This window comes from Haemaphysalis longicornis, unplaced genomic scaffold, assembly GCF_048455015.1.
Source record: "Haemaphysalis longicornis isolate Haplotype H1 unplaced genomic scaffold, Haemaphysalis longicornis Haplotype H1 scaffold_12, whole genome shotgun sequence".
Classification (NCBI taxonomy): Eukaryota; Metazoa; Arthropoda; class Arachnida; order Ixodida; family Ixodidae; genus Haemaphysalis; species Haemaphysalis longicornis.
In genome coordinates, this window is record NW_027526225.1 from 100885908 (window position 1) to 100899415 (window position 13508).

Consider the following 13508-nt stretch of genomic DNA (forward strand, 5'->3'; position numbering starts at 1 on the left):
CCGCTCGAGTGTGAAACGTGTTATAAACATTGCTTCCACACATTGCACTTTTCTTATTGTTGAGTGCAGCCGTCTGCCGTTTCGGGAACGTCGAAGGGTGCTTTTTGAAGGTGGCGTGATGGTGATTATTTAAAGGATAAAAGTTTAGTACGCGAAACGGGTAAGAAGCGTCAAGACCTGTGCATACGCGTGCAAATTCCACACCCTTGTAAAATTGCGCTGTGTCCTTATAGAAAGAAGAAACAAACAAAAACATTTACACTGCACACGACCCGTGCGCTATCGCCCATACATTACCGGACACGTACTTTACACCCGCAAGCGCCTGTGTGATCGTGTCCTTCCCGTATCTTTTCTAAAATAAATACCATTTTTGGACAGTCGTTGTTTATACTGAAGAGGAGGAATAAACATTTATTCAACTGCATCGAGTTGCTAATTTTACGTATTATTTGAAATGCGTTTCTATGGATGCGCAAGAGTATTTAGGGGGGATTTTTAGGTAAAATTAAGCAGTTGTGAGTTTGCGTCTGTCATGTGGCATTTCGTGTGTCATTGTCATATATATCATTTTCAAATCCCACATGAATCACCTTGTCCAGAAACGTGTCTCACTCAGCATAACCAAATGCCTAATATAGTCACGTCTTAACCTTTTAAGGTGGACCTAAGTTTAAAGAAATAGGAGAAAACGCGTAATATCATGCACGTTATTGCCCACATATGTGAGGGGTGTGTGCCGTGACTCGCTGTTTTTTTTTTAATTTTTTCCCACAATGCTTGTTTTCAATACAATTTTGAAAAGGCGAGCCACAATTCCTGGACAATCATGGACCAAAGGGGGGTTAATCAGAAAATGCGTACTGCTTTTTCACCGCTACAGAACACGACGCCTAGTGTAGTTTCGATTGTAAGGAATACTGATAACCATAGTTTGGCTTTTCGCGTTACATGCGTTCTCTTCTCGCTGCTCTTGCAACGTTGCAGGACACCCCCCCCCCCCCCCTTCCCGAAAAAAAAAAAAACGAAATGCACAGAATTTCATTTTTTAACCAATCCTCAAGAATTAAATGTCAAGACAAAGACGATATTCAGTTTACAAAACAAAGTAGTCACAGGGAACCCGTTGCGCTGATTTGCAACGACAAATAAAAAGGAAATGTTTTACTGAATCTGCAACAGCGCAACTTCATTTATTGCCATTTTTAGGGTTCGTAAGCGACCTTATACGCAAGAAGGCAAACACATCTCGCTGTCGCAGGCACCTATTAGATTTTAAAAGGAACTCAAATGGTCAACAGAGCGACCTTATACGCAAGAATGCAAACACATCTCGCTGTTGCAGGCACCTGTTAGATTTAAAAGGAACGCAAATGGTCAACAGAGCAGCCGTAACAGAAAATTCGTGCTCACTGGAGGTCCCAGAAGCTTGGTTTGCACACTGTAAACCTACTTGCCACTTTGCGAAAACCTAGCTATACATGAGATGTTGATTGTACTGCGTGCGTTTACAATTCAATTCGCAAGTTCACTTGCGACGAAAGCCGTAAATAAGTGATCCGAAACCGTTATTCATCAAACCTTCGTTCAGAGTCGCTAAAATTTAATTTAAAAGACCCGTTAGAGCGGTACATTAATTTATATCTCTGCGCTGATCAAAATTCAGTAATTTTATGTTGCCTTTTGAACACACAAAAAATATCGTAAGCTCTTAGAAAGAATTTCGGGGCAGTTAAGTAGTGTTACCTTTACAGGGCATCCCACAAATGCAAGAATGCGTCATGCTACCAGTGAAAGCGATTGAGATTGCCGCTGTAAACTGAATTTTAGAGATCGAGGCTTCCTGATTTGTTTCTATTTATGCTTTTATTGAAGGCTCAAAGTCATAGTCTGGAAAGATCGAGCTTGCTACGAGCCACAGCGTACAAGCTCATTGTCACAATTACGGCCATTCTGAGATTCCCGATGAGTCGTCGCTTTTTTTGGCGTAGTAATGAAAACTGACTGCCGCTTCCATGCTATACATTGAAAGTTGAGGAACCGAACTACACCATACCACTCTTGTTTGCACCTTTCGTGCGCACATACGGCGGGAAAAAGGCACGAAGCGCGCCCACAGTGTGCATTCTTACGAGCCGCTCAGCGGAGCATCCACACTAGCAGCGCGACGCTGTCGCCACCTACATGTCGAGCTCGCGGCGAATAGAAGTCCGGCCAGAAGCACAGTGTGAACACTGAAACTTTGGCAATATTGCAGCGCCACCTATGAAAATGGGAAGTAAACAAGATAACCAAACAGCCGTCTGTGAGATAGTAGCAGTACTCGTCAGCAGGCTATCTTTAGTTTTAAGGCCCTGCTCCGGATACGTCACTGTCGACATCCCAAAAACACACGATTTAGCGGGAGAATCGAAATTTTGGCTTAAAATGTTAAATTTCTCAGTGAATAAAGCATCGTTGGCTGCCAAACGAGTGCTGAGGGCACTATAAAACATCAAATCTTTCGAATAAAACAAACTTGCATTTTTGTCTGCATGGCCCTTTTAATTAAAGCATAATAATCATCACCAATCGTGTTTGACCACAGCCGGTGCTTAAAAGCTCAAACCAAATACAGTTAAACTCCGATAATACTCAGGCTTTCAAGGGACTGGGAAAGCGTCGTAAAACCAGGGTGCCGTATGACCATGGTGCGGTTAAATGCCTGCCCAGGAGATGGTTTCACGCGACAGGCAGCCTGAGAACTCATTTAAACTACTATATTTACCGTGCTCTCGCGTAATTTGTGAACCATTACCGAAAATCCCAAGTTTATATAAAAAAAAGGAACGCCTCTTTTGTGCCCCCCTCCCCTCCATAGCGTCAAAGTTCGCCCGCCAGCCAAGTGCCATGTGTTACACGACCCCTGTGAAGTCCGGCGCTATTTATAACCCGCCTGACCGGTGCCTCGCGCACGCGAGATAGGCCAACGTGGTCGAACAAATTGAGAGGGGAAAAAGCGAGCGTGTAAAACTGCCAAGGCCAAGCAGAACGAACCAGGCGGCAATGAAAAAAAGGCGACAAAGAAAGGAGCGGAGCGACAACGCGGCTTTGAAAGACACCGAGAAGCTGAGAGTGTCTTGAAAGGAAGAAACTTGGATCGAGTGGACGAGGAAGGCGGGCGTTCGGTCATCACCGCGGGGTTGCATCGTATGCGCTTTCGCGTTCGTGGGCTAAATGGGAGCTTCAGGTTGACGGTCCGCCAGCCACCTGGACTTTGACTTTACGCGGTTGGTGCGTTGGCAAGCGTGGCGCCGCCGAAGGTCCACTACCGCTCGCGAGTACCCGTAGCCCGCCTGCTTGCGTCTCTTCAGCAAGTGGTCTGGCCCGCCTGCGGACCTTTGCACATCGAGCAGCGTCAAACGGGGGTTCAGAATACGAAACGTTGAGACGAGTCGGTGAAGCAATGTAAAATATGGGGAAAACGCCGGTTTACACCCGCTAGGGTCCGTCGTATGAAGTGGACCACGTACACCCGTACACCAGTTTTTAGTGCACTGTTTTTATGGGTAGTTTGCCAGGACCGTGGTGATCTGTCGTAAGAAGCGGGTTGTCGAAAGTTCGGGGGACGCATCAGCGGGGTTCCACTGTACCCTTGTGTCCTCAAAACACAAGCCTCACTAACGTTTTCAGCTTACTCGCACTAGCCACTAAGAATGAACCTTTTTAACTTTTTAAAAGTTAAACGCCATAAATGTTATGTACTCCACTGAACCTATAGATTCTGTAGTATCACATAGGAAAAATATAACGATGAAAATGCGAATTACAGCTGACCTCATGAGTTCTGCCATGTTGGCATCTGTAGCTCTTTCCTCGATGAGTTGGGTCATCTTCTGCTCCATCTCCTGTGGGGTAATACACAGGTTAAAAAAAGGTTATCTACGACAGTGTTGTAGAATTACGTGTAGATGTTGTGGGGAAAAAAAAAACAACGATCAGGAAATGAGTCACCATGAACCGATGAAGTAGTTTTTCCCTCTAAGCATCAGCAGCATGAAGTTGCAACACAAACTGCTACAGGCAGCACAAATGGGAAGCTAGCACACAAGAAAAACTAGAAAGTTCAAGCCCCGTCGCTGGCAAGAGCAAAAGATTACACGAAGAAAAAAAAAGAGACAAAGTATCAAGTATAAACGCCACTACTTGCAAAGCAGTTCAGCCTCTTACAGCTGAAAAACAATGTCAATAAATATATTAATGAAGTGATAATTGTATTTGCATTCCGGAACTGCGGCGTTATTCAGCTACAGTCGATAGGACAGCTGGAACTGGAGCCACCCAACTCCAGCAATGAATATTGCAGCAAACTCGAAACCAGCAGGGAAGAGCGCATTCAGCCTTCATGCATCTTTCACAACCACTCGCATGTTTTCGCCTGCATACGGCCAGGCAGGCGCAAGCATCGCAAGGCACTTTTAAAAGGCTCTCTTCTTTTTTAACACAAAAGCGTTTTATGCCGGGATACACGAAGATTTCAGTGACGTCATATCCGTCATGGAAATGATGCCAGTACAACGAAGCAAGCAGCCTGTAGAGGGTGCACCCCTGCAAAAAGGGGCTTCTTGCGGGGAAGCAACCTTTAATGCTAAAGAGTACGTTATACTTTAGGTTGTTCGTTTTCAGGTTTTATATTTTAACACGAAACTGTTTTATGCCGGGATACACCAAGATTTCACTGACGTCATCATATCCACCACGGAAATGACGCCAGTACACCTCTGCCAAAGCGACCCGCCAACAGGACGTCGCTCTCCAAGCACACCCACAAGACAGCCGCTGACCCGCAAATCATGCTCAGCTGCAGATTTTGCTGCACATTTCACTTTCGTGTTTAACCAATTCCTATGACAGGGTAATCAACCACAGTTTTTTTCCTTTACCTTGAGGTCCTTCTCAAGCTGAGAGATCCGTGCCTCCTGCTCAAGCGTCAGAAGGGCTGCTTTCTCCCGCTCCTCCATAGGCACGACTTGTGCCCTGGCTTCAGCGAGCGATTCCCTGGTTGTGTGCACAGGTCATTGTTAGCAGACCCAGCCCACACACTGCAGTTCTGAAATACTACACAACGCTTAAACACACTATGCTGCTCTACAATGACCAGATTAGTGCCAGGTAAGCAGGGAACATGCGTCAGGGTGGTCGCGACACAATCTCCAACCAGCAATTCTTCAAGCACCAACAAGTGTTCTAATAATGGACATGTACCAACTAACTTGAGCCTAGAAGCTGCATCCTTGACAAACTTGGGAGCAAGTACAGTAATCCCTCGCTATAACGAAGTCAGCGGGACGGCAAAAATTTCGTTATAAGCGGTATTTCGATGTAAGCGACCACTCGAAAAAGCTAAAGCAGTTGAGCTTTAATTGCACCACAAGTGCAAGGAATCAAAACAAAATGTATTCAGTGAAGCAAAGCTTTATTCAGGTGCAAAAAAAGCAGTGAGGTTCGACTGCTTGAAGTTCTTGCTGGGCGCGATCAACCCCCGCTCCAATTTGACCAAGCATTGCATGAGGCTGTGGTCGCCACCCATAAAAGTGGCAGTGGCAGTGGCCAAAGGAGGCGTGCGGGCGTCACGGAACGCTACGCGAGTTTTGCACTGAAAAGCGCCGCAAGTGCCGTGGCTCAACCTGAGGTTGTGTTTGTTGCACTCAAAAAACAATTAACCGCTCATTTTGGTTGCACAGCACACTCATGAAAACTAACCGGTTTGGCATGATCTCTAGGAAATTTTTTTCCTGAGGGGTGCAGCAGTGAAGTTTGCAAACAAGAGTTTTTCAGCGCCCCGTTGTCGATGAAACTGCTAATTCTACGGTTCAAGTGTCGGTGTTCGTGCACAGTCGCGTCAACGCCATTGACCAATGTCTAGGAACAAAATTCAAGATCCTACCAGGCATTTCGACTGTTCGTCTAAAGTCGGATGGCGCAAATCGAGCATGACCGGCTTGAGAAAATCACCAGGGAAGCACCAGCTTGTGTTGACCCTCCATGTTGGCAGCCTGACTCGCCGCTGGGTCGCCGCCGCTTGGCCATGCCTTTGCTCGCCTCTTAGCTCTGAGCGGGTCAAGCTCTACGTGCACTTCGAGTAATGCGGCCCAAAATGCATGCGTTTGGGTTGGGACCAGAATAAATTTTGAATAAAAAGATATTTCGAGTAAAGCGATTTCCTTAACGAGGGATTACTGTATCTCTTTAATTACAGACAGCTCCATTCTGATGGGGCAACCTCAACTCAAGAAAAAAACAACAGCTTGCTTTCCAGGCGCTTTCATTTTTCGCCTCCACCAGAGAAACAGCCACAATGGCCAGGGTCGAACCCATGCGTCTGCGCTCGGGAGTGCAAATAACTTAGCCACAGGGCCAACACGGCAAATTTCACAGCTTTTATCGTGGAAGTTACCTTTACAATACACTGAATTCATTTACACGTGAATTTGCACAAGTTTTCGTACAAGAATACGTCGGTCATTTCAAATAAAAAAAAGTTAAAGCCGCTCCACTCAATGTGAAAGCTGTCGGCAGTGCAGAGCAGTGATTCGCCATAATGGGCTGTAGCGCCGTTATCCGCTCACTGCTACCACCCAAATGCAATTCAAATTTCCCTTCGCAGTGCTCGCACGCACCCCCCTGCCTAAAACTGCGCCAGCGGGAGTTCTGTTCTTTTTGTGCTTGCTTTTCCTACCACACGTGCCATCACTGCATTGCCACTTTTTTTAGCTTACTATCGTAAAAACCAACCCAACGAGCTTTCCTAACTAAATGAACGCGGGCTCTGCCGGTTAATTACGTATATTTTGCCTCAAATGCACCTGCAGTTTTCTTTGCGCTAAATAACGGGGAGATGTATGACAAGCGCCAGAAGTTGACGAGTTTCGAACGCTTATGCCTATATAAACCGCTTGGCTTTCGAAGCCTCTGGGTTACGCCGCGACGACAGAACGCCATGTGGTCCTACTTGGGTCCAGCGAACGAGCTACGACGACAAGGCGAGCCCCTAAAATGCTTTGCACTTAAACGATACAGCTTCTTGTACTTCATCAAGTCACCACAGCACAAGAGGTCATAGAATGAAGCTTTTCTTTGATATGCATTACTGGGACCCGTACATTTCAACTGCAATTGGGAACTGCACATTAGCAAGAGGCACTGCAGGCTCTCCCCAGAGGCTATAGGCACGTCGGCCATTTCCCCATTGCAATCGCAGAGCAAATTCATCCAGCACAGCAACAACGCACAGCAAAGTCACAGTGAGGGCTTACTTGAGAGATTCGATCTCTGCCTTGGTGCATTCCAGCTCCTCAGCGCTTGCCTTGGCCAGCTGCTCAAAGTTGCTGATGCCCTCACAGAGGCTGTCGATCTCAGCCTGCACCAATTTGATCACACCGTCTCAGTGCATAACCAACCCCAAACGGAGCTCTCGAAACCAAACACTGAGTTTAGCGCACAGGACTAGGACTCCTGCAAACGCATGCATGAAAAAACATGGTCACCACAAGTGCATGTCACCTGATTTGTGCCTTAACACTTTCGTGACCGTGCCAATTCCCATCGATAATTTGCTATCAATGAATATAAATTCAAATTTTGGCGTTCTCCTAGTGCTTCTGGACTGCTAATGCCATTCAAATGATTAAGGCGGAAGTATTTTGTCAGTTCCGCTTTAGAGTTTCGTTTTTCCGCCACATGGGGGATTTGTAAATGTCCTTCGCCGGCGGGGAGACGAGCTCACGTGGTTTCAGTTATGCCGTCGCCACCGCTCGCCGATGCTTCACACGAACGGCGAATTTCGGCAAATTCTGATGTAACTGAGCTTGAATCTGTGCATGATGGTAGCAGCACAGACACAGAAGACGACTTCGATTCATCAGACTTTCCTACGGTCAGTGAAAGTGCGTCAAGTCGCCCCGGACCATCACCAGGTGTGCGCGCCCTTAAGTTCCGCTTTCTTCTCCAGTCACTGTATCGCGGGCGCACGCTGTTGTAAACAGGTCCGGCCCTGTTCTAAAGGCCACAGCTCTTATCTGTAGTGTGTCGATGACGTTCGGGTGATACCGTTTGGCGCCGGCTGCACAGAGGGCTAAGTTTTCTGCATGAAGACGGCCCGTTGTTGACCTTGGAGTAGCGCTCCGGAGCAGCGCGCGGCTGTTTGCTGATATTTTTGTACGTAAATAACTTTTGTGCTAACACCGCTCATTCTATAAGCAATTTATGGTCAAAGCGTACATTTCAAATGGTTTCTATGTCTGCCGTGCGCAAAGTACTATTGAGGTTATCATCAATTTCTTTCTGTTTGTTACTTTTTTTTTTGTTTTCACGATTTTTTGATAAAATTTCTAATGCGTTTGATGTCTGAAATTATTACTGCCGGAAAGCCACATTTTGCCTCTATCCTTACACAGCTTACACTTTAGAATCCATCATTTTCTGTGGCAAGAAAAAAAAAAAACATTTCCTGGACTACCCGAAATCAACCGGTAGGCACTAGTGTTTATATATTTGTATGTAAGTAAATAACATTTGTACTTACAGAGCTCATTCTTTCAGTATTACTTTATAAGGCCCTTATGTACAAACTGAATATTTCAAAATATTTTTATGTGTACCCTGTGCAAAGTGGCATTGATCTTTTCATCATTTTGTTTTTCTTTTTGTTACTCTTTTTGGTTTTGTTCATTTTTTTTAATAAAATTTGGTATTAGATCTGTTGTTTGAAATTATTACTGTTAGAAAGCCCAATTATTTCTCTATCATTTCGCATGTTACGCTCCAGCATCACTCATTGTCTGTGGCAAGAAAAAAATATTTGCAGAAAGGCCCAAAAGCAACCAATTTTTCGCCGGTCACGAAAGAGTTAGGGGGGAGTGCTCTTAAAACAGCTTCCTTTAATTGTGAAGTAAACTTTGTGAAATCTGTCAGTCTTGCTGCTTTTCTCCACTGATTCCAAATATGCCATTATTTCTTGAGCCAGTCAATTGATTACCAAGATAATTAAAGATAATTAGTCATTTCTGGAGGAACGATAGACAAAACAGTGCTGGTTATAAAACTGTAATCTTTATATTTTCCAATACAGCTGAACCTCGTTATAAGAGACACTGATGTAAGAGACAAATGGATATAAGAGACACTATTGACCCACATGGTTGGCTGCCCTATCTTTCCCATTAAATCGACCTCTTTTATAACAGACATTGGATGTAGAAGATTGGTTATAAGGGACAAGTCATCCTTGAGCTTTAATCAATAATCTCGCTTGTAATAGACATTTTAACTTCAGACGCAGTGCCACCAGTCACTAATTGCAGTTGCTTCCATCCTGGAAGCACAGGTGGACGACAGACGCCTGCAGTCGCTATTTATTACAACTTCAGCAAACACACAGTGGTTCAGTCAGCTATGAAATGACGATGAGAAGCCCTGCCAATGGAAATGCAACTTACAGAAGTGGTTGAAGCTTACTGCCATCCATTGGATGGAGCGCGATCGCACATGCGGGTTCTCCCACTGGCATAGCTCCCAATCAAAAAGCAACGCAGATGTTGAGTCCTGCAAGCATAATGAATAGCCTGAGCACACAGCGGAAGAAGCTGTGCACTCCGCCTATTCATCAGGCTTGTGAACTCAACATGTACGATTCATCTTCCACAAACGAGGAAAGAAAAAAAAGCTTGCAGAATCGGTTGTAAAATATACAGTGTAAATACAGTCATGAAGCAAACAAAGATTCAGAACTGTTTCATAAATTCTGGGGGCCAAACATATATTAGAATGAATCTTTTGAAACATGCTGTAGCATTCTTTTGAGCTTGTTTTAGTCATAGGGTGCCCACATTGAACTAGGGTCTGATTACTAAGTGAAAACATGGTACCCTGCTGATAAGAGACATCTCGTATAAGAGACAGAAACTGCTCCCCGGTACGTGTCTCTTATAAAGGGGTTCAACTGTACTATGAACCCTGGTGAGTGCAATAAGAGATAAGAGAATCGGTTTTTCGATGCACTGCTTGGAACTAATTTTACAGCTCGTTAAACTGTGACGGCACCAGTGGAAAGGAACCATTTCGAATGCCCATTTCAAGCACACAAGTTTAATGAGCTGTAAAATTAGTTTCAAGCTCTAAGAGTGGTAACAGAGTAAAAAAGATAATTATAGCAGAACACGATAGCGTCAAGTGTCCTCCTGCAGGAAGCGCCAATTAACCAAAGGCGACGCTGCGACCTTTCAATGCCGAGCAGACGACGCTTCTCTTTGCCGGAAGAGTGAGAAAAAGCCGTCCAATGGCAGGATTTCTGCTTCGTGACGCACATGGGAGAATTGATGATGTACTCGCGTCAAAATGGCGGGCACCAATGACACGCAGGAAAGGGAGGGAACATGGCACGCAAACTTTGCAATGAAAGTGCGAGCTTTCTGCTGCCCGTAAAAAAGTTATCCTTGGCACAGATGACGTCAACCACCCAACCTAGCGATTGCGCTTGTTCATTTAGTGTGCTCAAAACACCTTTCAGGACCCCATTAAAGGGGCCATGCAGGCAAAACACAAGTTTGGTTCATTTGAAAGATTGCCTCGTTAGAATCATACTGACACCACTTTTAACGCACACTTCGCTCACATAAGCTATATGATGACGAAAAAAGGGAATGGCCATGCGACCCACTAGCTCATTTCCCGCAACAGAACCTATAATGTCATATATGCCCAGCTGTGTGATTAGCCGAGGCCGGCAAAAGCAAACACAAAGTAGGCAGGGCTTATAAGCTTGCCGAACGAGCTATTGGTGCCTAAATGTAATGCATATTCACTTTACAGCAGTAAGAATGGTGTGGTAAACAATAAAAGTTACGAAAATGCACGTAAGCATAGAAGTACCAATGTGCACTGCTGTTCGTACTGGGCGCACTATGCTTGTTTTAGCTGCCCAGCAGTCCGCCGCTTTGGCGTTGTCTTACACGATACTGGCCGATTGACATAAGCGACGTTGTCTTACGTGACCCTGTTTGTCGAGAATACCCCATGTTTAATGAAACGATCGCTTTCTACAGTAACAAAAACAAGCCAGGTGCAAATACGGTCAAAAACGAAGCAACAGCGGACGATGGTCCGTGGCCGAGTATGGTAGCGCCATCTGGGAGGACAGATGGCAAGCAAGGCTGCAGAGCCGAATGACGCAGTGGAAGTTCTTTTGAATGCGCGCACTTACGACTTCCTTGCTGACAACCCGAAAACCCCCGATTTGGCGGGAGAATCAAAATTTCAAACCTAAATTGATTAATTTCTCAGTGAATACGGCATCGTTTGCTGCCGGACAAGTGCCGGGGGCACTACAAAACACGAAATCTTTCAAATAAAACAAACTTGCATTTTGTCTGCATGGCCCGTTTAAGCGCGACCTGATTGATTTGATTGATTGTAGGGTTTAACGCGCCGACGCAACACAGCCGATGAGGCGCGCCGTAGTGGATGGCTCCGGATTAATTTAGACCACCTGGGGATCTTTAACGTGCGCCAAAATCTCGTACACACGGGCGTTTTTGCTTTTCGCCTCCATCAGAAAAGCGGCCGCCGCGGCCGGGAATCGAACCCGCGACCTCGTGCTCAGCAGCGCAACGCCTTAGTCACTGAGCCATCGCGGCGGGTAAGCGCGACCTGGGAGGCCTTACCTTGAGGGCAGCGTTATCGGCTTCCCTCGATGCACACTCGGTAGACAGCCTCTGCACTTCGCAGTCCAGCGCAGCCTTTCCGTCAATCAGCTTTGAGACCAGGGACGTCGCAACGCTCAGGCAGTCCCTGGCTGCACCTGTTGGACACAAGGTTGAGTTCTAACACAAGCAGAAAACCAAGGCAAGTTCTAAATGAGTCCAATACTCCACAACATGTTGAGTGATTAAAAGTACTGCACACAACACTTCACCGTTTTGCTTTTCAGGCAGCAGGCTGAAATGCCCATGGCACTGAAATTCGCTGCAATTGTTTAAAGACCATGAAGATGACAGTAATTTCAGTCCATTCGAAATTTTTTTGCCGTTTACGCCCCACTTCATTCTTTTTCAAAGGGAAATGATGCCGCTACTGCTGACCAATTCACCATATCTTTGCTTCACCATAATGCATGCTGCATTGAAAAGGCAGCCAAAAATAGGCAGCCAGTATGCTGATGCCAGGACAAAAAGCGTGGCTTAAATAAGGCTTCCACTGATTAAACCTGGCAGAAAAAGTAGGGCACACTGCCCCTGTAAGAGCGAAACCGCGAGTTATTTTTTATTTCTCCGAAAAATTCAGGATGATAAAACCCTCTCCTAAATTAGCGAGCTCGAATCCAAGAACATGGGCCAAGCAAACGCACACTGATTCTGGGAAAGCATGATGCGGCCAGACGGGGTTCGTGCTATGGCTGCCTTCAGGCAACCCCCGACCGTGAGAAGCGTTCAAAGTGCCCATTCGATTTTCCGCACACACAAAGCGTCAGCTACTGTGCGGGACGACGCTGACTTGTCCTTCCCAACTGTACAGACAGCAGCCGGCAAAAGGAAGCAACAAGGAGGGAAGAGACTGCAGGCAAGGACGGAGTAATGGAATGCGTGGAAGAGAGAGGCGAGATGAGGGAAGTGCACGTTCGTGTTGACTGAGCCAACACCTGTGGAGTGCACGTTTCTTTGCCTCGTCGTGAGCCCACTAAAGGCTCTTACACATGCTCAAGCTGGTGAATGCAATAACTTGATCACTGCCTAACCTAGCATTTAGCCTGCAGCAACCATACCTCCTTTTTTTCTCTGTGAGCGCAATGAGGGAGGAAAAGAGGCCAAACCGGCAGATCGTCACCACATGGGCATACCAACTGGGAGGAACAATCAGTGCACATATGTGCCCAACAAATAGTTTCATCTTGAAATGCGCTACGTATACAACGACAAATAGGACGCTAACGTGACTGGGACGAGGCCTCATCCCAGTCCTGTTAGCGTCCTGGTTGGCTTTGTATGCGTACCGCAATTAAATAGGAAACATCACCAACAAGCCCCATTCTACGTCCTACTGAACCAACAAATAGCCATAATTTTTATGGTTCAACGTGCCGAAGCCACCCCTGGGCTATGAGGCACGTCGCAGCAGGGGGCTCCGGATTAATTTCGGACACCCGAGGATACCAAAGAGCGCCGAAATCTCGACACACAGGCATTTTTGCTTTTCACCTACATCTGAAAAGTGGCCACTGCAGCCAGGACTGTAATCACATCCTTGGGCTCAACAGCGCAGTGCCTTAGCCACCGAGCCAACATGGCAGGTGCTTATGTGGCCAGATGGGTTTTTGGGGCCGAAAAACGGTCAAAAAACCGTTTTCTGAAAAATGGCACTTTCAGCACCCACGGCCATTTGTCTAACAGTGCACAAATTTCCTCATCAAAAGGCACCATAATTTATTGTAAAAAGCATTTTAAAGTGCCCTTTACAGCACAGAATTCGACGGTGAA

The 13508-nt window shown here is 46.0% G+C and overlaps 1 protein-coding gene across 2 annotated transcripts in view; it reads right to left on the minus strand.

Moving 5' to 3' along the window:
• LOC144163097 (uncharacterized) overlaps positions 1 to 13508 on the minus strand; it is a 109336-nt gene that overhangs the window by 37748 nt on the left and 58080 nt on the right. For both annotated transcript variants that reach the window (XM_077693899.1, XM_077693898.1), the window contains exons 16-19: positions 11700 to 11836; positions 7296 to 7399; positions 4923 to 5037; positions 3817 to 3887 (exon numbers count right to left, since the gene is read on the minus strand). In XM_077693899.1, coding sequence (XP_077550025.1) covers positions 3817 to 3887; positions 4923 to 5037; positions 7296 to 7399; positions 11700 to 11836 — 427 coding nt within the window. The remainder of the gene's footprint in view (positions 1 to 3816; positions 3888 to 4922; positions 5038 to 7295; positions 7400 to 11699; positions 11837 to 13508) is intronic.